This window comes from Peromyscus californicus, unplaced genomic scaffold, assembly GCF_007827085.1.
Source record: "Peromyscus californicus insignis strain IS unplaced genomic scaffold, ASM782708v3 Scaffold_3__1_contigs__length_106647218, whole genome shotgun sequence".
Taxonomy (NCBI): domain Eukaryota; kingdom Metazoa; phylum Chordata; class Mammalia; order Rodentia; family Cricetidae; genus Peromyscus; species Peromyscus californicus.
The window spans coordinates 48,309,270-48,333,342 of NW_026294551.1; the positions used below are offsets into that span (position 1 = coordinate 48,309,270).

At 43.5% G+C, this 24,073-nt stretch overlaps 1 protein-coding gene and 1 non-coding gene across 2 annotated transcripts in view; both read right to left on the reverse strand.

The window, feature by feature from the left end:
- Mettl16 (methyltransferase 16, N6-methyladenosine) overlaps positions 1-19,196 on the reverse strand; it is a 62,955-nt gene extending 43,759 nt beyond the window's left edge. The window contains 4 exon segments of the mRNA XM_052756066.1: positions 1,170-1,310; positions 5,565-5,764; positions 16,398-16,525; positions 19,062-19,196. Coding sequence (XP_052612026.1) covers positions 1,170-1,310; positions 5,565-5,764; positions 16,398-16,525 — 469 coding nt within the window. The 5' untranslated portion in view covers positions 19,062-19,196.
- On the reverse strand, positions 14,119-14,261 carry LOC128123573 (small nucleolar RNA SNORA48). The gene has a single exon (XR_008222748.1). It is a non-coding gene; the product is annotated as a small nucleolar RNA SNORA48 (small nucleolar RNA).
- Positions 19,197-24,073: the final 4,877 nt, after the last annotated feature.

Here is a 24,073-nt window from a genome sequence, read left to right on the forward strand (position 1 = left end):
AGAGTGAGTTCCAGGACAGGCACCAAAACTACACAGAGAAACCCTGTCTGGAAAAAACCAAACAAAAAAAGACTGCTTTGTTCGTATGTATATGTATATATGCTTTGTTCGTATGTATATATATATAACCATGTGCATGCCTGTTATCCTCAGAAGACAGAGGCATAAGATACCCAGGAATTAAGAGATACAGACAGTTATGAACTACCACGAGAGTGCTGGAAACAGTAAGCACTCTCAACCCAAGCCATCTCTCCAGCCTCAACATAGCAAATGCTTTTTTGTTTTGTTTGTTTTTCAAGACAAGGTTTCTCTGCATAGCCCTGGCTGTCTTGCAACTCAATGTGTAGACCAGGCTGGTCTGGAACTCAGAGATCTATCTGCCTCCGCCTTCTGAATGTTGGGATTAAAGATGTGAGCCACCATTGCCTGGCATCAACATAGCAAATTTTTAAGAATTACCTACTGGAAAAAAAAAATCTACTTAACTAACTAAATTAGAAGGTGTGATATTTTGAATTAGAATGGCCCTCTCCCTCCCCACAGGAATTAGGAGGCGTGGCCTTGTCAGATGAAGGTGAGTCACTGACAGTGGGCTCTGAGGTTTCAAAAGACTTATATCAACCACTGCAGTTGTTTCTCAAGATTCACTCCAGCACCATGCCTGCCTGCCTGTCACCATGCTGGCCACCATTATGGTCATGAACTCTACCTTCTGAAACTGTACATCCCAAATAAACTCTTCCATAGGTCATCATGTCATCACAGCAATAGAACAGTAACAAAACACAGGCCAAATTCACAAGTATAGAAATAATGGGTATCAACTATAATACTACATTCCTTCTGAGTTAATTCTGGCATCAAACCCAATTACAATATACCAGATTATTTAAAGTTTAAAGGCTATACATTTAAGCAAAAGATAAGAAGTCAGGCATGGTGATACTCATCTTTAATCCCAGCACTCAGGAGGCAGAGGCAGGAGGATCTCTGAGTTCAAGGTCAACCGGGTCTACGAAGTGGGTTCCAGGGCAGCCAGAGCTACAGAGAAACCCTGTCTCATGACAAATAAACAAAAAACCCATAGAAGATAATAATAAGACATTTTAAATTAGAGAAGTTTTAATAAACAAAGCTTGAGGGGCTATTTATTCACAAGAACCAACCTTTAATGAGATCAGATAGGTTATTCTGTTCCACATTTTTCTTTGCATAATTGAAGCACATATCATCCACTTCTGTTGCCAGGAAATACCAGCCATTTAAGGTTGCTCCAAGTAAGGGATAGATGCAGGATGCCCCGGTACCTAGTAAATAAAAATCCAGCACATTCCACATATGAGCGCAGAAGGTGAGAACAATAAAATCCTTTTTCTTCTTAGGAATTCTTTCAGGTCTCCACAGTAGAACTCACAAATGAGGCTATTCTGCGCTACTGGGCTTGCTCCTCATTGCACTCCTGAGTCTGACCGCTAAGTACAAACTTCCTAGAGGACAGAAACCTTCCTGCCCTACTCCTCTATGCTGTGTGTAAATGAAGTACAGACAACTGGAGGCCCAGGAAAGCACAGCTTATTAACCTAAAGTGGCCAAAATACCTTATTTTATAAAATTTGCTTATAAAAGTCTTTATGTCCCATACAAAACAATTTCCTCAATGCAATGTTACTTATTAAAACACCACAGTAGTATCTTAAAACAAATCAATAAGCTGGGCATAGCGTCACACACCTGTAATTCCAACACATAAGCTGCAGAGGCAAGAAGACTGTGAATCTGAGACCCTGCCTCAAAGAAAAGAGAGGAAAACTAAGAAAATATGCAGATAAACAGTTTATTCTTGAAAAGCAGAAGTAAGGGTGCGCGCGCGTGCGTGCGTGCGTGCGTGCGTGCGTGCGTGCGTGCGTGCGTGCATGTGTGTGTGTGCGTGTGATTTCCATGGCATCAAATGGCCCGACTCCCTGTGGTCTGTGGTTGTGTACAATGTCAGTCACTGACTAGCCCTAGCACAGGTTCAAGAGACATAATGAGAAACCAGGGCTTCATGGCGGGGATCGGGGAGGGGGGAATCAGCTTCAACAGCCAATATTTGTCCCTAAATTTACATGAAGAGCCCCTACCCTGGACTGGTCTACTTTCCCCTCCAAATGCTGCCTTTACTAACAAATCTTGACCAATTAGATCCCAATGAGTATATCCAAGGGGAGGAAAGCTGGGGTTTCTCCTGAGGGCTACAGCCTGAACCCACTCCCAGGGCTGCTTTCCCCTGACCACAAACTGATTCTATTGTAGCTCTGCAGGTTCTGAAGGTGCTCCTAACCCAGAAGCCCACTCACCCAATCATCCTCACGACCTATTCTCAACAGGCTGGGAAACAGAGACCAAAATTAATGGTTGCAATCCTTAACCTCTTTGCAGCCACAGTTATTGTCTCTTGGTCCTGATGCTGTTAGGCAAACACCTCCTTGGGGATTTGGGAGGTAGAAAGGGATGAGGATACCCAGCTCCTCAAAAGTCAATCGTTTAGGCCTGGGCATTATGGAGAGCTAAAGTCATTTAGAATGTTTTCACCTCTCAAGAAAAAAAAAAATGGGACCTTCTTTTTAATTTTGTATCAAAGGGGGAAAAATAAAATGCAAGTAAAAGAACTATCCCCTTACCCTCCTAAAATTATTCTCTAATCCTCAAGACCAAGAAACTTGCATCCTGACATTCTGATATCCTCAGAAAACCAAACAAGATTTTAAGTGGGTAATAATCTTTATAACAATAAATAAAAATGGAAAGCGTAGTCACAGAATTAGAGCAAACTGATGGAGTCTGGGGGAAGAATTTATATAGAACCCTAATTAGAAAGAATATGATTTCAGCAAGCATTGCCCCTTGCGAAGAGCTAAAATCCATTAACCTCGTGTATCCCCAAGTGCTACTTCAGGGGGTTTGGGGCATAATTGAAATGCAATTAGCACCAAATAGGCTAGGGTCCTTTTCCCCACTTCCTCCCCAGTTATGGTCTCACTGCGTAACCCGGGCCAACACTGGCCTGGAACTTGCCATCATGCTCTGTCATAACCCAAGTGCCGAGATCACAAGTACCTGCTACCACACTTTTCAAGACAAGCTTTTAGCCTTCTAAGACCATCAGCCATCTTCTACCATGAACAAAAACTAAGAGCTTTAAGTGAACTCCACCAGGTCTCCAGTGCTTAGATCACATGAAGCACTTAGAATTTGAATGTCAAAAGAATGCCTTTATCCAACAACTTCGCTAGGCCTTGAGAGATTATTTTAACTAGTTTGCAATCTAGTGGCAGTCTAGTATTATAACCAAGAAACAACCTTTCATAGATTGCAAAGTCAGAGAAAGCTTTTACAGAGAAAGCAGGCTTTAGTTGACAAGTATAATATAAATGGGAACCAACAGGACAAAGACGGGAGAAGTCTGAGGCACAGCAAATAACATATACAAAAGACTAAAGGTCTAGAAGACAAGTGTGGAAAACAAAAAATCATGTAAGCTGAGGCTTAGAGAACCCAGAGAAGAGGGTAAGAATCAGACAACAGAAATTCTGATGGGCCAAGTCAAGGTTTTAATCCCAGCACTTCGGGAGGCAGAGGTAGGCAGATCCCTGTGAGTTTGAGGCCAGCCGGATTTACAGAGCAAGTTCCAGGACAGCCAGAGCTATACAAAGAAACACTGTCTCAAAAAAGAGAGAAAAAAAGTATTTATCACAAAAGCAATATAAGGAACTACTAAGAGAAGATGTGATCAGATGTGGACATATACATATTTTCTGGACACAGTGCCAACAATGAAATGTAAGAGCAACTGAGTAGAGATGTCAGCAAAGCAGCTGAGAAGCTGTTCTGTACACATGGTAGAGATGATGATGAACTAGACTGGAACAGTGGCAGTGAAGATGGACAGTAGTGGAAGCCCATAGGAAGCTCACAGATGGTGCCAAAGATAGGATCAGGAGTTCAAGAACATGCTGAGCTCCAGGAGATCCTGTGTCAAAAAGTCACAAATAGGGCTGGAGAGATGGCTCAGTGGTTAAGGGCACTGACTGCTCTTCCAGAGGTCCTGAGTTCAATTCCCAGCAACCACATGGTGGCTCACAACCACTTGCAATTAGATCTGGTGCCCTCTTCTGGCCTGCAAGTGCACATGCAGGCAGAATACTGTATACATAACAAATCAATAAACCTTACAAAAAAAGTCACAAATAATAAAAAATAAAATCAATGAAAGGACACCAGACACAATGGACACATCTACAATTCCACAGTCGTGAAGAACGTAGGGACGTTGAGGCAAAAGGATCGATTGAGAAGAGGAGCTGGAGGCCAGAAAGGGCAACAGAATAAAATCCCAACTCCAAAGGGAAAAGAGAGAATGAGGATGCAGCTCAGTGGTGGAATGCTTGCCTAGCAAAGCCAGTTCAAACCCTAGTGCCACCAATTTTCAAAAGAAAAAGTGATGTTTCAGAGAGAAACAACAACAGGAAGTGAGTACGCTAGCTCACACCTTTAGCCCTCACTACACGGGCAGCTGAGTGGGAGGGCTTCTGGAATTCGGGAATGTGAGACTAGCAAGATTCTATCATTTAAAAAAAAAACAACACAGATTTTGTGATCAGCAGTCTCATCAAAAATAAAGAAAAAAGTGCTGTTGTAGAATATCAGTTGAAGATGTATTACATTTGTTTATGCTGTGGAACATTTGTTTAATGATGCAAAGATGTGTTGCATTCTTTCATGTTGCATTTGTTTAACTCTGTGAAGCTGTGTTACTGTGCCTGTCTAAAACACCTGATGGTCTAATAAAGAGATGAGGCGGGAGAGAGGATAGGCAGGGCTGGCAGACAGAGAGAAGAAACAGAAGGAGAAATATGGGAAGAGAAGATCAAGAACGAGAAAAGGAGGACTCCAGGGGCAAAGCACCCAGCACTCAGGAAGCAGAGGCAGGAGGATCTTTGTGAGTTTGAAGAAAGCCTGGTCTACAGAGTGAGTTCCAGAATAGCCAGAGTGACACAGAAAAGCCCTGTCTCAAAAATAATAATAATAATAATAATAATAACAGCAATAAAATAGAGAATTGTTTAATAACAGAGTAGACAATGCCCAACAAACAGACATTAAGGTGGAAATTTGAAAGCTAAGTAGACAAGAGCCTCTCTCTCCTTCCACACTTCTCTTACCCCCTTTGCCCCTTAACTGACATGGACACTCCAAGAGAAACCAGTTTAACAGGTAACAGGTAAAAGCTTCTTTCCCAACAACTACTAGAAGAGCTTAGAAGGAGTCTGAATGCAATACCTATGTAAATTACTTTCAGGGCTGGAGAGATGGCTCAGAGGTTAAGAGCACTAACTGCTCTTCCAGAGGTCCTGAGTTCAATTCCCAGCAACCACATGGTGGCTCACAACCATCCGTAATGGGATCTGGTGCCCTCTTCTGGCCTGTAGTCATACATGTTGTATACATAATAAATAAATAAATCTTAAAAAAAAAAAAAAGAAAATTACTTTCAGCCCCCAAAAGAAGAACCCTAAACTTACCTATGTCGATTCCTCTTCGAAGAGTACTTTTATCAGAATCCTGGTGCCCAATCAGATCTTCTACCCAGTGAATATAGTTGAGTCTCAAGGGAACTGTGGGAATTAGTCTCTCTAAAGGAATATCAATAGAAAGTCCAAAGTCTTCTCTTAGGAGAGTACAAGTCAGAGCTCTGACTGCTTCAGGGTCTTTGAAATTAAGACTGAGGAGCAGAGACAAAGACCAAGTGATTAGTATGTACCACTGGGCTGCACTAGCTCCTTGCCATATCAAGCAGCAACACTAGCAACCCAATGTCCATTTGAAGTTCCTAACGTTCAACATTCGGCACAACAGCAGACACACAGGGGTGCTGGACACCTTCAGAGTCTATGAGAAATCAGTAGTTATCCACCAGAATGGCTGCATCCCCACATGCACCACAGCACAGAGGTTAAGAGTGCCTCTGTTCAAGCCATGCTGACACTTCTCTCAGCTGTTAAGGGTAAGAGTACCAACATCAGTGCCATGTGACAGTCTCTGAAAAGAATACAGCTCTTGATACTAAGTGGGGTTTTTTTTTCTGTTTTTTTTTTTTGTTCTTTTGTTTTTTCGAGACAGGGTTTCTCTGTGTAGTTTTGGTGCCTGTCCTGGATCTCACTCTATAGACCAGGCTAGCCTCAAACTCAGAGAGCTCCACCTGGCTCGGCCTCCTGAGCACTGGGATTAAGGGCGTGCACCACCACTGCTCAGTGCTAGCTATTTTTTTTCTTTTTCACTATCACCAACATCATTGACCCTAACACAATTCTTCAAAACCTCACTCAAAAAAATGGAAAAAAAAAAAAAAAAAAAAAACAGCATAATGTTCAGTCAGGTGTGATAGCACATATCTTTAATCTCCCCACTTGGGAGGCAGAAGCAGGCAGATCTGTTAGGTTTGAGGCCAGCCTGGTCTACACACAGGGTTCCAAAGCACAGCCAGGGTACATAACAGAGAGACCCTGACTCAAAACAAAACAAACAAACAAAAAAGTACCAGGCCTGGTTTGGCACATGCCTTTGATCCCAGCACTCAGGAGGCAGGATCTCTGTGAGGTCAAGGCCAGCCTGGTCTAAAAAGCGAGTTCCAGGACAGCTACGGATGTTACAGAGAAACCCTGTCTCGAAAAAATAAAATCAACTCCCTCCCTCCCCCCAAAAAACACAAGACTTAACAAACAAAATATTGTATTTAACTCCTGACAGAAATAAAAGTCTATCTTACACATTCAGAAATTCAGTCAAGTAAGACACTAAATATATTCACATTTTATTCCAATACACTGACTAATCTAATATCCCATCATACTATGTGTAAAGTCTTACTTTTTTTTTTTTTTTTTTTTTTTTGGTTTTTCGAGACAGGGTTTCTCCGTGTAGCTTTGCTCCTCTCCTGGAACTCACTTGGTAGCCCAGGCTGGCCTTGAACTCACAGAGATCCGCCTGGCTCTGCCTCCCGAGTGCTGGGATTAAAGGCGTGCACCACCACCGCCCGGCTAAGTCTTACATTTTGAAATGTAAAAATTTTAGAAATTTGCCGGGCGGTGGTGGCGCACGCCTTTAATCCCAGCACTCGGGAGGCAGAGGCAGGCGGATCTTTGTGAGTTCGAGGCCAGCCTGGTCTAGAGAGCGAGATCCAGGAAAGGCGCAAAGCTGCACAGAGAAACCCTGTCTCGAAAAACCTAAAAAAAAAAAAAAAAATTTTAGAAATTAAGGAAACCTAATGACCTAGAAACACCTAAAACAAAATTTGAAAGTGTTTTCTGAAGTGCATACCCAGAAACCTAAGCACTGCCTTATAACTTCTCAATGTTACTGTGCAGTAGAGCTGTGAAAATCGAGGACTGCAAATCCAGGGGACTTAGTAGGACTAGCTTTCAAAATGACAATTCAGGGAAAGAAATATGAACTAACCAAATGACACAAGTTCTTTATACCTATGGACAGCTACAAATCTTCCGAGGCTGAGCAGCTACTCAGGGACCATGTTCTGAAAGAGCACTGTGCCAGAAAGCCACCACTCTTCCAGGCTGGCCCTGAACCTGGAATTCAAGACTCGGGAATCCTGCTTCTCAGGCAGGGGGATTACAGGAATACACCATTGCATCAGGCATTTACAAGGAGAGTAGGGGAACAACTAAGGTCACTGTAGTTTAAAGAAAATGGCCCCCAAAGGGAGTAGCACTATTGGGAGGTGTGGCTTTGCTGGAGTACGTGAGGCCTTGTTGGAGGAAGTGTGTCACCAGGGGGTGAGCTTTGAGGTCTCCTATGCTCAAGCTTTGCTCAGTGTGACACTCAGACCACTTCCTGCTGCCTGCAAGATGTAGGACTCTCAGCTACTTCTCTAGCATGTCTACCTGCACACCACCATGCCCCACCATGATGATAATGGACTGAACCTCTGAACTGTGAGTGAGCCCCAACCAAATGTTTTCTTTGTAAGAGTTGCTGTGATCACGGTGTCTCTTCACAGCAATAGAAACCCTAAGACAGTCAGCATGTTTGCACAGCAAGCATTTTCCTGACTGAGCCATCTTTCCAATCCCCAACTTTTTCCTTTTATACATGCAGTATGGTCATTATATTATCTAGGAATGATGCATTTCTGTAATTTTTTCCATTAAGTGGTCTAGAAGGTATATTTAATCCTAGCAATCTGGAGGCAGAGGCAGGTGGATCTCTGGGAGTTCAAGGCCAGCCTGGTCTACAGAGCGAGTTCTAGAACAGCAAGTAATACACCAAGAAACCCTGTCTCAAAAAAGAACAAAAAAGGAGGCTGGAGAGATGGCTCAGCGGTTAAGAGCACTGGTTACTCTTCCAGAGCACCCCGGTTCAATTCCCAGCACCGACATGTCATCTCACAACTGCCTGCAACTCCAGTTCCAGGACATCTGACACCTTCACACCAATGCACATAAAACAAATTTAAATAAATTATTTTTAAAAGGGGGGTGGGCTGGAGAGATGGCTCAGCTGTTAAGAGCACTGCCTGCTCTTCCAATGGTTCTGAGTTCAATTCCCAGCAACCACATGGCAGCTCACAATCATCCGTAATGAGATCTGTTGCCCTCTTTTGGCCTGCAGGCATACATGCAGACAGAACACTGCATACATAATAAATAAATAAATCTTTTATTTTTAAAAAAGGAACAAAATTTAAAAATTTAAAAAAATTTTTCTCCATTTTTATACTCAGCATATTGAAGCATGCCTTTAATCCCAGCACTCAGGAGGCAGAGACAAGCGGATCTCTGTGAGTTTGAGGCCAGCCTGGTCTACAAAGTGAATTCCAGGACAGACAGGACTGTTATACAGAGAAACCCTGTCTCAAAAAAAAAAAAAAAGCCGGGCGGTGGTGGCGCACAGCCTTTAATCCCAGCACTCGGGAGGCAGAGCCAGGCGGATTTCTGTGAGTTCGAGGCCAGCCTGGGCTACCAAGTGAGTTCCAGGAAAGGCGCAAAGCTACACAGAGAAACCCTGTCTCGAAAAACCAAAAAAAAAAAAAAAAAACACCCCACATACACACCCCATTATCACCACCAACAGCAACAATTAAAGAGAAAGAAGCCATGAATTTGAGAGCAAAGGGTGCATAGGAGAGGAAAAGAGGAAAGGGGAAATGATATTATTATACATAATTAAAAAAATTATTATTGGAAAAGTACCTCCCTGTCTCTCTCTGAAACCCCACACACTACAAATACACAGGGTTAGGGGTATAGCTCAGCAGTACAGTGTTTACCGAGTGTGCACAGGAAACCTGGGTTTGACCCTCAGTTGTATAAAACTAAAATCTATGGTCAAGCATGGAAGAATATACCTGCAATCACAATTAAGAGGGAGAAAGATCTTTTCAAGTTCAAGGCCATCCAGGTCTACACAGTGAATCCCAAGCAGCCAGAGATACAGATCAAGACTCTCCAAAACAAGACTCCCTAAACATACAAACATACTCTCTCATTCTAATAGACTACAGCACATGATTTACTAATGAGGAACTATAACCTATCACCAAAAAACACTGCATATGAAGCAGAAGGAAGACCAATGAAGGGAATAAACAGAAACCTATGAAAACAGATTCTTAGATTCTAGTAACAAAATTGACTGTTCATTTTTTAGTTCTAAGAAAAGGCAGATAATATCCAAGTGTTGGAAATCCTTTGTAGGGCAAAGTCTAGTCACCCAACTTCACTACTTAAATATCTAGGTCACATTAGCACCCTGGGACACTGTGAAACCTGAACACAGGCAAGATCTGTTTTTATTCTCATTTCCAAGATCACAGGGGGAACTAAAATTAGCTCTCACGTGAAAATTAGCATTTATTCATTCCATCAGTCCTTGTTGTTTGTTTAATTAACACATGCAGCTTCACAAAACAGCCTATTGTCAACAGACTTCTGATTACCCCAGAATGATCCCCACTCTGCTGCAAATGACTACTTTATTTGTATCATCATTGGAGATGAGTTTTAGAATATGCATTTCCACTATTCAAGGATGACCTAACAATCATTCTAATACGGCAGAAGCTGATCCTCAAGTGCGTCAATAAACACCAAAGCCTGTCAGCTTTGTTGCAACCCTGGTCTGGGTCACTGGATCATCAATGAGATGATACTAGTTTTCACTAGTCACCAAGTACAACTAACCTTCAGTGTTGGTCTTTGGTTTAAAAACAGAAAAGTTAAATGTCACACTGTGTTCAAGATCAACTAACAGAGCTCAAACAAACAGCAGGCTGTTTGCATGAAAAAGCAAAACCTAATTAAATTACAATGATCTGATACAATTTTAACAAATCAGTGATGGGTAGGAAAAAACAGACATCATCACATCCTCAATAATGGCCATCTCAACCCTATCAGGCTTCCTAACAATAGGGGATATCTACCCTTAATCAAATGTTTATAATATGCTAATCATTGTGTATAAATTATCACTAACCTTTACGAAAGCCATACAAAACTATATTCTTTTACCTACATTTAGATAAGGAGACTCAGTCTCTGTAAAACTAGAAAATTACCTAAAACTTTGGTTGTCAAATGCCTTCTTTAAGACTAATATTTGGACCTGAAGAGATGGCTCAACCACTAAGCGCACTTGCTGCTCTTCCAAAGGACCTGGGTTCAATTCTCAGCACCCACGTGACAGCTCACAGCCACCCACAATCCCAGTTCCAAGGGACCCAACACCCTCTTCGTCTCCATGGAAACTGCATGCACAGGGTACACAGGCACACATGCAGGCAAAACACCCATACATATAATTAAATTTTTTCTTTAATAAAATTTAATAGCAATTAAATTTTTTCTTTAAAAAGGATTAAAATGGTGTTGGAAAGAGGGGGCTCACACCTTTAATCCCAGCGTTTAGGGAGGCAGAGGCAGGTGGTTCTCTGTGAATTTACAACCAGCAGGGTGGACAGAATGAGTTCTAGGGCAGCCAGGCTATACAGAGAAACCTCATCTCCAAAAACCAAAAATAAATAAACTGACACTATTAAAATGAAGTACCTGGCCGGGCGGTGGTGGCGCACGCCTTTAATCCCAGCACTCGGGAGGCAGAGCCAGGCGGATCTCTGTGAGTTCGAGGCCAGCCTGGACTACCAAGTGAGTTCCAGGAAAGGTGCAAAGCTACACAGAGAAACCCTGTCTCGAAAAAACAAAACAAAACAAAACAAAAAAAAAAAAAAAATGAAGTACCTGCACTGGGTGTGTAACCAGCCTGTAACCCCAGTACTCAGAAGACTGAGGTAGGAGGATCTCAGTGAATCTGAGGCCCGATGAGGCCAGAATGAGTTTCAGATCACTCTGAGCTAGTAGGATCTTGCCTCAAGAAAATCTAATTTGCCTAGAATACAAGAGGCCCTAGGTTTGAACCCCAGGACTGCAAAAATAAATTAATAAAAAAACTCAGGAGTCTAAGGAAGGAAGAACAGTTCAAGGTCAGATTGGGCTACACAGCAAGACCCTGTCTGTCTCCAAAGAGACAGAGAGCAAGCAAGCAAACATAAATCTGGGGAGTGGAAAGACAATTAAGAGTGTGCATTGCTCTTCCAGGACCTGAGTTCAGTCCCAGCACCTGTACAGGTTGGTTAACAATCATCTGTAACTCCAACTCCAGGAAATCTGACATCCTCTTCTGGCCTCCTCAGGCAACGCATTCATGTACACAAACCCACAGATACACACACATAACTAAAAATCAAATCATGGGATGGTGGTGCATACCAGGAGGCAAAGGCAGGTAGATCTCTGTGGTCTGAGGCCAGTCTGCTCTACAGAGCTAGTCCCAGAACAGCCAGGGCTAAGCAAAGAAACCCTGTCCCAAAAGACCTAAACAGACACACAGACAGACAGAAAGAATCATGAAAAAAGGTAAATAGAATCATGAAAAAGGAAAGGAACATTTTATCAATACAGGGAATCCTGACCTCTGACCTAATCAAGCAGGAAAGCAGTAGTCCTGCTAGAAGCAGCTAGGTCTTTGACACAGGAGAGCAGCTCTCCCATCTCCTATACCTATATATAACAAATCCCTTCTGCATATGCCATACATGATAGTGCATGCATGAAGCATAATATAAATTGTGGGGTTTTTTTTAAGTTTTTATTTTTATGTGTGTTAGCATTTTTGCCTGCATGTATGTCTATGTGAGGGTGTTGGATCCCCTGGAATTAGAGTTACAGACAGTTGTGAGCTGTCATGTGGGTGCTGGGAATTGAACCCAGGTCCTCTGGGAAAGCAGTCAGTGCTCTTAACCACTGAGCCATCTCTCCAGCCACCATAAATTGTGTTCTTTGTTCTGTAAAAATAAATATACTGTCCAGCAAGATAGCAGGTAAAAGCATTTGTCACAGCTGAGCAGTGGTGGCCCACACCTTTAATCCCAGCACTCGAGACGCAGAGCCAGGCGGATCTCTGTGAGTTTAAGGCCAGCTTGGTCTACAGAGCGAGACCCAGGACGGCACCAAAACTACACAGAGAAACCCTGTCTCAAAAAACAAAACAAAACAAAGCGTTTGTCACACAAGCCTGATGACCTCGGTTCAGTCCTCCACAAGCAATGATGGGAGTAGAGAACCAACTCTCAAAAGCTGTCCTCTGGAGGGCTGAAGAGATGGCTCAATAGCTCTGCTTTTCCAGAGGACCTGGGTTTGATTCCCAGCAACCCCATGGCAGTTCACAACCATCTGTAACTCCAGTTCTGGCAGATCTGAGCCCTGTTCTGGCCTCCACCAGCACCAGGAACACGCAGTGCAGACACACATGCAGGCATACATGTAACATAAAATTAAAAATAAACAAAAATTTTAAAAGTTAGTAGGGCCAGACGGTGGTGGCGCACGCCTTTAGTCCCAGCACCCGGGAGGCATAGGCAAGCAGATCTCTTTGAGTTTGAAGCCAGCCTGGTCTACAGAGTGAGTTCCAGAACAGCTAGGACTACACACAGAGAAACCCTATCTCAAAACACCCCCCAAAACAAATAAAATAAATAAATAAAAAGTTAGTAGACATTTAAAAAAAAAAACAGGATATGACATGACCAGTCTTGTTTTCAAGTATGTTTCCGCCGGGCGGTGGTGGCGCACGCCTTTAATCCCAGCACTCGGGAGGCAGAGCCAGGTGGATCTCTGTGAGTTCGAGGCCAGCCTGGGCTACCAAGTGAGTCCCAGGAAAGGCGCAAAGCTACACAGAGAAACCCTGTCTCGAAAAAACCAAAAAAAAAAAAAATCAAGTATGTTTCCATCCACTTTCCTTAAAAAAAAAAAAAGAGCCGGGCAGTAGTGGCACATGCCTTTAATCCCAGCACTCAGGAGGCAGAGCCAGGAGGATCTCTGTGAGTTCAAGGCCAGCCTGGTCTACAGAGCAAGATCCAGGACAGGCACCAAAACAAGAAATCCTGTCTCAAAAAAACAAAAACAAAACAAAGTCCATGCAGCAGCATACTCCTGCACACGCTCACATCATACACACACACACATACACATACACACACACACACACACACACACACACACACACACACACACACACACAAATAATACTCTCAACTTTAAAGAAAACTGCCCTAGCCTGAGCTCCCCAACACCAGAGAACCAGAGATAGGGTAAAAGCACCAGCCACACAGGCCTGGGGATCTGAATCCAACCCCTGGATGCCACAATGAGAAGATCAACTCCTGAAAACTGTTCTCTGACCTCCACATATGTACCACGGCACACAAACACACGGTCATATATAAATAAAATTAAGGAAAATATTAATGACGGCCATGTCTTTTTTTTTTCTAATGATTTATTTTTTATTTTTTCCCTGCATGTGTATCTGTGTGAGAGTCCCAGATTCCCTGGAACTGGAGTTACAGACGGTTATAAGCTGCCATGTGGGTGCTGGGAATTGAACCCTGGTCCTCTGGAAGAGCAGCCAGTGCTCTTAACCCCTGAGCCATCTCTCCAGCCCCATGTCTTCTTTTTTATAGGCACATTTGTGAAGCAAAATAATTTTAATTCTTTTTTTTTTTTTAAATGTGCCCTACATGAAACAGCTTTGGCCACCAAGTCAGGCATCAAGCTAGGATGAACAATGGACTATCATCTATCTGCTCTGCCCGACTGATATAAGAACACTACCACCACCAAGGTGTCCTTTGCCCATTGCCCAGGGGAATTCTTATCTCTATTATAAAATATACACTTTGAAGGGCCAGCAAGAAGGCTCAGTGTACAAAGCCAGTTGCTGCCAAGCCTGACAGTTTAAATTTGAAGCGCAGAACTCACCTGCTGGAAGGACACACAAGTTCTCCTCTGATCTCCAAACATGCTGTGGCACATGACTACATTCATACAGGCAAATGCACGAATGAATAAATAAATGTAATTAAAAACTTTTGCCGGGCGGTGGTGGCGCACGCCTTTAATCCCAGCACTTGGGAGGCAGAGGCAGGCGGATCTCTGTGAGTTCGAGGCCAGCCTGGTCTACAGCGTGAGATCCAGGAAAGGCGCAAAGCTACACAGAGAAACCCTGTCTCGAAAAACCAAAAAAAAAAAAACAAAAACCAAAAAAAAAAAAAACTTTTATTTGTAAAAAATTATTTTTTGTGTATGCATTTTGGCATGTATGCATGACTGTATACCACATATGTATACTACTCTCAGAGACCAGAAAGAGGCATCAGATCATCTGGAATTGGAATTAGAGACTATTGTGAGCTACCAAGTGGGTGCTGGGAACCAAACCCCAAGTCCTCTGTAAAAGCAGTAAGTGTTGGCCGGCGGTGGTGGCGAATCTGTGAGTTCAAGGCCAGCCTGGGCTACAGTGAGTTCCAGGAAGGGCTCCAAAGCTACACAGAGAAACCCTGTCTCACTGTCTCAACACCCCCTATCCCCCATCCTTACCCCCAACCTGCAAAAAATCAGTAAGTGGTCTTAACCATAAATAAAATTAAAAAAAAACTAACTTTGCAGACTGGGTATGGTGGCAGGCCAGCCTGGTCTACACAGTCAGTTCCAAGACATCCAAAGCTGTATAGACCTGGGCTGCCCAGGAACGAATTCTGAAGACCAGGTTAGTCTCAAACTCAGATCAAAAAAAAAAGTTTAGTCCCCAGTTTGGCACAACTGGGAAGTGTTGGAACCTTCACAAGGTGGAGAGTGGGAGGGTGTTAAGTCATTAAAGACATGCCTCCAAATGGGCTATGAGATCCTGTCCCTTCTCTTCTCATTTCCCAGTGGCTATGTGGTGTACTGCTCCTTAGGCACATCTAGTCACTATGTATTGCCTCAGCAACAAAGCCACCTTATCTTAAGAGTAAAATCTCCAAAACTACAAGGCAATACCAACCTCTTCTCTTCCTACATTGGTTTCTATTTGCTAAAGTAATGGAAAGTTGACTAATATATAAAACTATGAAATAAAAGTCTGAAGAACAGTGTTGGGGTGGGGGTGGCTAGAGAGACGGCTTGGTGGCTAAGATTACTTGCTGACTAGCCTGGCCTGGTCTTATTGTGCATCTGTCACCTCAGGTATAACACACTTACGTTCTCACATTCTCATACCATTATCGTAATCTCTGCCCTTCTTTGTTTTTCAGATACTCTCAAATAGCCTCAAAATCATTATGTAGCTAAGGATGTCCTTGAATTGATCCTCCTGCCTCCACCTCCCAAGTGCTGACATCACAGATGTGTGCTCCACCACACTTTGTTTATTCAGTGCTAGAGATAGAACCCAGGGTTTCATGAATGCCAGGTCAATTCTATAACAACTAAGCTATATCCCTGGAGCAAGCTTTAACATTCTAGTTATTACTTTCCTACTTCACATCAAAACTAACGTGTTTTTTTTGTTTGTTTGGTTGGTTTGGTTTGGTTTGGTTTTTTTTGGTTTTTCAAGACAGGGTTTCTCTGTGTAGCCTTAGCTGTCCTAGAACTAGCTCTATAGACCAGGCTTGCCTCTGCCTACCAAGTGCTGAGATTAAAGGTGTGCACATAACAAGACATTTTGTCATTCACTGAGCACTAATCACACAGAGTACAATCCTAGTCTCAGTTACTTTGGCATCTCTGTTGTAGAAGCAGTAAGTTGGCCACTAAGAGACTTTCCAATTTTCAGACTTGATAGATCTAAAAACTTGACCCCCAGGATGGATAATTGGGTTTGTCCAAGGTCATATAAGATATTCCATGAAATGCACATGGTTAACACTCAGGTCTTCTGTCAGTCTAGCTTGCTTCCTATCACATCAAGTCCACTCAGATCACATTAGAGTGATGCATATTAATAACTTTTCATGTGTTACCTACCTTACTCTCCCATTCAGATTTATCTGAATATGCTGCTTAAAATCTGGATATTTGGATGCCAGATATGCGAAGTCAGGTGGCTTGTCCTTGTATCTATTTCTTGCATGCATTGATTTGCTTAGAGCCATCTTTAAAGAGAGAGGGAAGAAGGGATGTAAGAGAGATACAGGAAATCAGCATATTTAGTTTCAAAAGCATTGGTGGGGACAGGAGTACATACATGTCTACAATACCAGTACTTGCAAGGCAGAGGCAGGAGGATCACAGTAAGCTTGAGACCAGCCTGGGCTACAGTGTGAGACCCTGCCTCTAAAACAAACACACACACAAATAGTAAGGCAAGGAAGCAGTGCTCTTAAGTCCAACTTGCTGCCACATGCAGGTCCCTCAATAAACCTGTTTCCTCCCCACTAAGGGGATACAGCTCATCATTAGAGCACTTGCCCAACGCACTCAATGTCCCAGGTTCAGTCTCCACAAAAGGTGGAAACTCACTATAAAGCAGTGTTTACTCCCTAGGATTCACAAGCCTCTTACAGAGCTGGTTAAAAGGAGCAGAAACTGAGGATAGGCCCCAGGCCCCAAGAACATCAAAGGGAAAATTTTTTTTTCATGTAATTCCGTAGAGCAACAAAAAGAAAGGCACTCCTCTAACAAGTTCAAGAGATAGTGATACATAGGACTCTATAACCCATTAAAGAGGGCATGGTTGACAGGTGTGTACTCTGAACATATGTGCAGGTCACTTTCTACACTATTTATTCGGTCATAACAGATGCAGTCAATAAAGTCACTCCTTTCATTAACTTTTGGGGAAAAAAAATTTTTTTTTCACTAGGAATTTAACCCAGTGTCTCACACAAGCTCTACCAAGGAGCTGCTACACCCCAGATAAACTAACTTCTGGATTTCTAGCTAGCTATCTATACCACTCCTCAAAGTCAACTGGGTATCAGCTCTTACCTAGCACCAGTATTATCACTTCTCACCCAGTTTACTCTGTTCCTGCCACACTGAACTATTAGCCATTTCCGAACAAGCCAGGCACACTCATGCCTTAGGGCTATCCATTTGTATTTGTCTTTTGATTGCCTTTGTTGCTCTTAGGCAAGGTCTCCAGTAGCTCAGGCTGGCTAGGAACTCACTATATACCCAAGGCTAGTCATAAATTCCTTATCCTCCTAAGTGCTGTGATTCCAGAGTGCACCATCATACTGAACTTGCACTTGCTGCTATTCAACTGTCATGGTTTGCTCTCCCCACTGAAATGTACATACACTGAACATATCCCCACCTTGTTTGGGCTTTGGTCAAATGTCACCTCATTAGTATCTTTCCTGAGCACCTTACTAAAACATCCAGTGACTTGAACACACACTATCACGTTCCTAACTCCTGTCTTTTGAGTTTACTTACGTGACAATTCATAAATGTTTGCTTTAGTTTTTAAATTTTTCCCTACAAGTAAACTCCATGAGGAAAAACTTTGTTCACTGAGGTACCTCAGTGCTTAAAAGAGGATCTGAGCCCGGTGGCAATGGTGGCGCACGCCTTTAATCCCAGCACTCAGGAGGCAGAGACAGGAGGATCTCTGTGAGTTCGAGGCCAGCCTGGTCTACAGAGCAAGATCCAGGACAGGTACCAAAGCTTCAGAGAAACTCTGTCTGGGGGCCGGGGGGATTCGGGGGACAGACATGACCAGGATCTGTGAGAATAGGTGCTGTACTATTTGTTGACTGGGAAGAATATGAAGTCGCCTAGAGATGTAGCTCAAAGTGAAAGACCATTTGCCTAGCACACGCAAGGCACTAGGTTCAGTCATCAACACCATGAAGCAAATGACTATGAAATACTTTCCACTGTATGAGCCACTGAAACATAACATTCTCTTTCTAAATGGGCAGCCCAGTTGAGTCTCAACAACAACAAAAGGCTCATCTGAGTGAGTCCAAAAACCAAAGATCTTGAAGGTAGCCTTCTTCATCTTCAACACTCCATGTTTCTTGGTTCCTCTTGACTTTTACCTCTTCAAATACCGTTTCTTCTAGTGCACAGCCTATAGGATAGTCTAAATTTGGCTTTTAGAACATCAAACTCTGGGGGCTGTACAGATGGATCAATGGTTAAGAGCACTGGTTGCCCTTCCAAAGGGCCTGGGTTCGATTCTCAGCACCCACATGGCAGCTCACAACCATGTGTAACTCAGTCCCATGGAATCATCCTCTTCTGGCCTCGGTCGGCACTGTGCACATGGTGCGGACATAACGTGCAAGCAAAACATCCATCCATATACAGTAAAAACAAATGAACACGTGTTTTTAAAAAGAACAACAAACTCAACAGAGGCCTCCCACCACGACCCCGACACCTTCGTTTTCTGCCCATGCCCCCCGTTACAAATTTGACTTTTACTCGAGTCCTGCCACTTCGCTGGCTCACCCACGCCTTCTTCCCGCCTGGGTTTCAGCGCTCTCTAAACATCAGCCTAGGCTCGTGGGGGGAAAGGGGGGTCTCTCCTTCAACTCCTCCCACCTACCCACCCTACCGCCCTCACACACCCGCCCCGGGTCCCCTGAGGAGCCGAGAACCAGAGGATAAAAGCCGGTGAGCCGCTGCTTAAGCGACTCATGAGCACAACCGGATAAGAGATGTGTGAACCACGTACCTCGTAGGCCAATGTAGCAGCCGGACGGCGTATACGGCTGGGGCCTGCACAAGCCCAGGATCCTAACCCACTCACACAGCCAAGCGCCTAGAAACGCAGATGCTACGCTCTCAGCGCGCCGCCATCTTGTGAAGCCACTCCGCGCCGTGATTGGACAAGCCACTCTCGCGAGACCTATGGTCTAGGCTGAAGGAAAAAGGAACTGTCGCGATACCTGGGGTATGGTGCCCGTTTTCACCGGAACGTGGGGGCGTGGTCGTAAGCCGAGTCCTTTTCGGTGACCCATCGGGAAGGCGTGCTCACCAGTCTGCTGGACAGCTTGGCCTTTTTTTGTTGTTGTTGTTTGGTTGCTTCTCGTTTAGTTTTGGTTAAGACGGAGCTCGACTGTTGTCCAGGCTGGCTGTGGAATCCAGACTGGCCGCGAACTCGGGACCATCCTCCTGCCATGGCCTTCCTGACTCAGTGCTGGGATTACAGGTGTGATCCCAGCTAACTGGAAACTTTTTTTTATAAGTAGTTTTCTTCATCTCGCTCCAGGCTTAATAAATCATACTCTCTAGGCTTGGGCGGGGAAAAGGAGGGCTAGAAAAGGAGAATCTTGGGTTTGGTGACAATTAATACTTATTGTACGGCAAGTCTCTGTGATGACACATTGAGTAGTTACAGATACACCTGTGAGATGGGCAAAATCATAGTAATAACTGACACTTAGAAACAGCTTTGGGGTGGGGTGGGGGGCGGAGAGATGGCCCTGCAGTTAAGAACACTGGCTGTTCTAACAAAAGACCCAGGTTCGATTCCCAGCACCCTCATAGTGACTCAAAACCAGTTACAACTCAAGTCCCTAGTGCCCTCTGGAGGCATGAGGCCTGTATGTGGTGCACAAACATGCAAGCAAACACATAAAAATAAACCCTTTTTTAAAAGGCAACTCCTTTGGCTAAAAAGCACTGGGTCCTCTTTGGACTCAGAAAGTAAAAGGATAAAATCCTGGCATCTTGTCTTCATTTTGTATCTATCACCTTTAGGCATTTGATTGTCAACTTTTACAATGTTCTGTTCAAAACTGCCCAAAAGATGCTTCAGCTGACATAAACCGTCAGTTTTGTATTGCGTTCCTGGAACAGCAGGACTGATCAATAAATACTTTTATGAAGCAGTGCTAGGCCTCAAAGGACAAGACTCCCTCCTCTACATATGCTAGGGGCAATTATCTGCATAGATAAAGCTTTATGCTGCAGCAGGAATAATTGTCTTAAGGGAGCCCAATTGCTTCCCTCAAGCAATAAAGACTTTGAGCCCCCTTGCAGAATCAAACTGAGATCATGACCAACTAGACCACTTTGACCTTGGCTACTTAATTTTCTATTAGCTTTGTGAATAGCCCCCTCAATTGTTCCACCCTCAATTCTTCGTTTATCTCTAACCCTGAGTATGTGTCCTAGGCCTGTAAATCCAGCCTTCGGGATATTGAAGCTAGAAAATGAGTTCATCCTATAATGCATACCAAGTTCAAGGCCAGCCCAGTCTACATGAGACCCTGTTCAAAAAGCCAAAGAACAGTATACCATTTTAGGTCAGTGATAGAGTACAAAAGGCCTGTGTACACTAACACCATATATAATCATATCATATCATGTCACAGCTATAAAATGTGGGCTGCAGAGATGGCTTGGCACTTAACATTTGATGCACAATCAAAAAGTCCAGAACTTGGACCCTACCGTCCGCATAACAAGCAAGGGATACCGGGGCTTGCTGGCTTCCAGCCTAGTTAAGAAAACATGACCCTCACGCTCAGAGAGAGACTTTGCCTTAAAGGAATAGGGAGACAGTGATAGCGGTCTCTTCTGGCTTCCACACGTGTATACACACACACACATACCATACACTCATACAAGGTAAAAAAAAAATTATTTATTTTTGTTGTTGTTTTTGAGACAGGGTTTCTCTGTGTAACAGCCCTGGCTGTCCTGGAGCTGGCTTTGTAGACCAGGTTGGCCTCGAACTCACAGAGATCTGCTTCTGCCTCCTGAATGCTGGGGTTAAAGGAGTGCACTGCCATGCCCAGCCACAAGTTAATTTTTTAAAGATAAAAACATTTTCATTATTGAAGATTTTCAAACAATTTTATTGGTAGATTTGTGGATGTGGGTAGGTAGCTCACAACAGCCTGTAACTCCAGTTCCAGGGTGGCTGACATCATCTTCTTGCCTCTTCAGACACTACACTCGTGCATGTCCCAGAACACAGAAACACAGACAAAATTAAAAGTAAAATACATCTTTTAGAAAAGCAGAGCTGGGGAGATGGCTCAGCAGTTAAGAACGCTGTCTGCTCTTCCAGAGGACCCAAGTTCATTTTCGAGCACCCATAGGGCAGCTCACAAGATCTGTAACTCCAATTCCAGGGGATCCAATGTCTCTGGCTCCTCCACAGGCCCACAAGTGGCACACAGAAATACAAGCAGTCAGCCAGGCAGTGGCCAGGACTGTTACACAGAGAAACGCTCTCTCAAAAAAAAAAAAAAAATGCAGCCAAAATACCTATACACATAAGATGAAAACAAATAAGATAACTTTTTGTTTTTTGGTTTTTTGTTGTTTTTTTTGGTTTTTTGTTGTTGTTGTTGTTGTTGTTGTTTTGGTGGGCAGGGAGTTCAAGACAGGGTTTCTCTGTGTAGCCCTGACAGTCCTGGAAGTTGCTTTGTAGAGCAGGCTGGCCTCAAGGTTAAACCACCACAACGGGCTGTAAGATAACTTTTTAAAAAATATTTTGAGCACTTTATTATTTTTGTATGCATGGTGTTTTGGTTGCGTTTGTCTGTGCACCACATGCATGCAATGTCCATGGAGGCCAGAAGAGGGTGTGGGATCCCCTTGGAACTGGTGTTAGAGACAGTTGTGAACTGCCATTTGGGTGCTGAAAATTGAACCTGGATCCTCTAGAAAAGCAGCCAGTGCTCTTAAGTACTGAATCTCTCCAGGCCCTAAAATAATTTTTTTTTTTACAAAGAAAAATAGTATTCCATTAGAAAACTATACCACTCTGTAGCTGGCCAGGCCCTATTGGCAGGCAGCTCTTCTCAGTCTCTCTTCTACCCTGTGAGAGGCAGTAGAAGTAGGGAAAGAGCAAAAGAGAATGGAAGATGCCGCATCTTCTTGGAAGAGCTGTTGGGAGGGTGGCTGAAGCTGCCTGGAGATGACCTTGGCCTCACCTCTGTTCTAGCAGTCCCCAGAGCAGCAGCTCCCCAATTGGAACGTGCCTGTCACCTGGGGAACTCATTATGCAGAAAGCTCCCGGACAGCAGCCCTGAGAGTCTGAGTCAGTGAGAACGTACTTTGTCTGCAGAACCCTATCAGATTCTGACAGAGGTACATTCTCTGATGTAACTGGTCCTGTCATGTGGACCACAGAGTAGAGGCAACTGTGTTGACCTGAGAAGCAGGAAAGGCTATTGTGGGGGTGATGAGAAAATTGTTAGGTACCTTCAGTCACCTCAGGAGACAAGGCTTTTAGGCTGCACTTTGGGGTGGAGCACAAGAAACAAATGCGCAGGAGGGTCCTGAGGTTCTGATGGACACATGAAAAGACCGTCATGACTGACATTTCCTCCCCTCCCTGGTGCTCAGAGTGTTCAATTAGGGCTACAGGGGTACAGAAGAACACCTCTGGAGATTCACTGGGGCATTTAAGAGGGCATGGCTCTGGCTGAGAAAGATGAAAGCTTCCCTACGGTCACCAGCAGAGATACCCAAAGTCAGGAATGCTGATGGAAGTTGGGAGAACATCAAGACTTCAGGAGTATGTGTTGAGACAGGAACACTGGTGGGGGCATAAATTGATCCACCAGCTCTGAAAAGTAATTGGACCCCATAATTTTATTCCCGGGTATATATACCAGAGAAACAATTTTTTTTTTTGAGAAACCATACTTCCTTTATTAGAACTTAGAGAGGTACAGTGTCCTTTCTCTATTGCTTCTGTTCAGGAATCTGGCAGATCCTTACTGAGAAATTTATTTTTTATTTTTTATTATTATTAAGAGATTTTCTATTCATTTTACATACCAACCACAGATTCCCCTGTCCTCCTGTCCCCCAGCCTTCCCCCTAACCTACCCCCCATTCCCACCTACTTCAAGGCAAGGTCTTCCATGGGGAGTCAGCTGGTACATCAGTTGAGGCAGGTTCAAGCCCCTCCTCCCTGCACCAAGGCTGTGCAAAGTGCAGAGAAACAATTCTTTTTTTTTTTTTTTTTTTTGGTTTTTCGAGACAGGGTTTCTCTGTGTAGCTTTGCGCCTTTCCTGGAACTCGCTTTGGAGACCAGGCTGGCCTCGAACTCACAGAGATCCGCCTGCCTCTGCCTCCCGAGTGCTGGGATTAAAGGCGTGCGCCACCACCGCCCGGCCGAGAAACAATTCTTATCCATGGGCTCCAAAAAAAAAAAACGCTAAAGATTCAGGATGTTCTTAGCAATATTGATCAAACTAAAAGTCAATAAAGAATCCTAATACCCTTGAACAGGTAGATAAATTGTGGTACATTTTATGCCATGCATGTTTCAAATGAATGAACTATATACTACATGGACAAAGCATAATAAATTATGCTTAGAAACATAATAAATTATAGAATAAATGCATTTCTGTTAAATTATGAAAAGAGCTAAGTAGAAAAATTTATTGTTTTGGAATCTGTGTGAAAAATATAGAGAAAAAAAGAAAAAAAATATAAAGAAAAGCAAAAGATTATGGAGCAGATTCAGTGGTTACCCCGCGGAAGGCAGGGAACAAACATTTAGAGCACTGGTCATGCTCATGATCTTCAGTGTCAGATTCATAGGTGACTCTTTAGTCAACCTATCATCTATGTATACATACCATGTATCCTTTGGGCTATATATTTCAATATTTTAAAAAAGGGGGGCTGGAGAGATGGCTAAGTGGTTAAGAGCACTGGCTGCTGTTCCAGAGGACCCAGGTTCAATTCCCAGCACCCACATGGCAGCT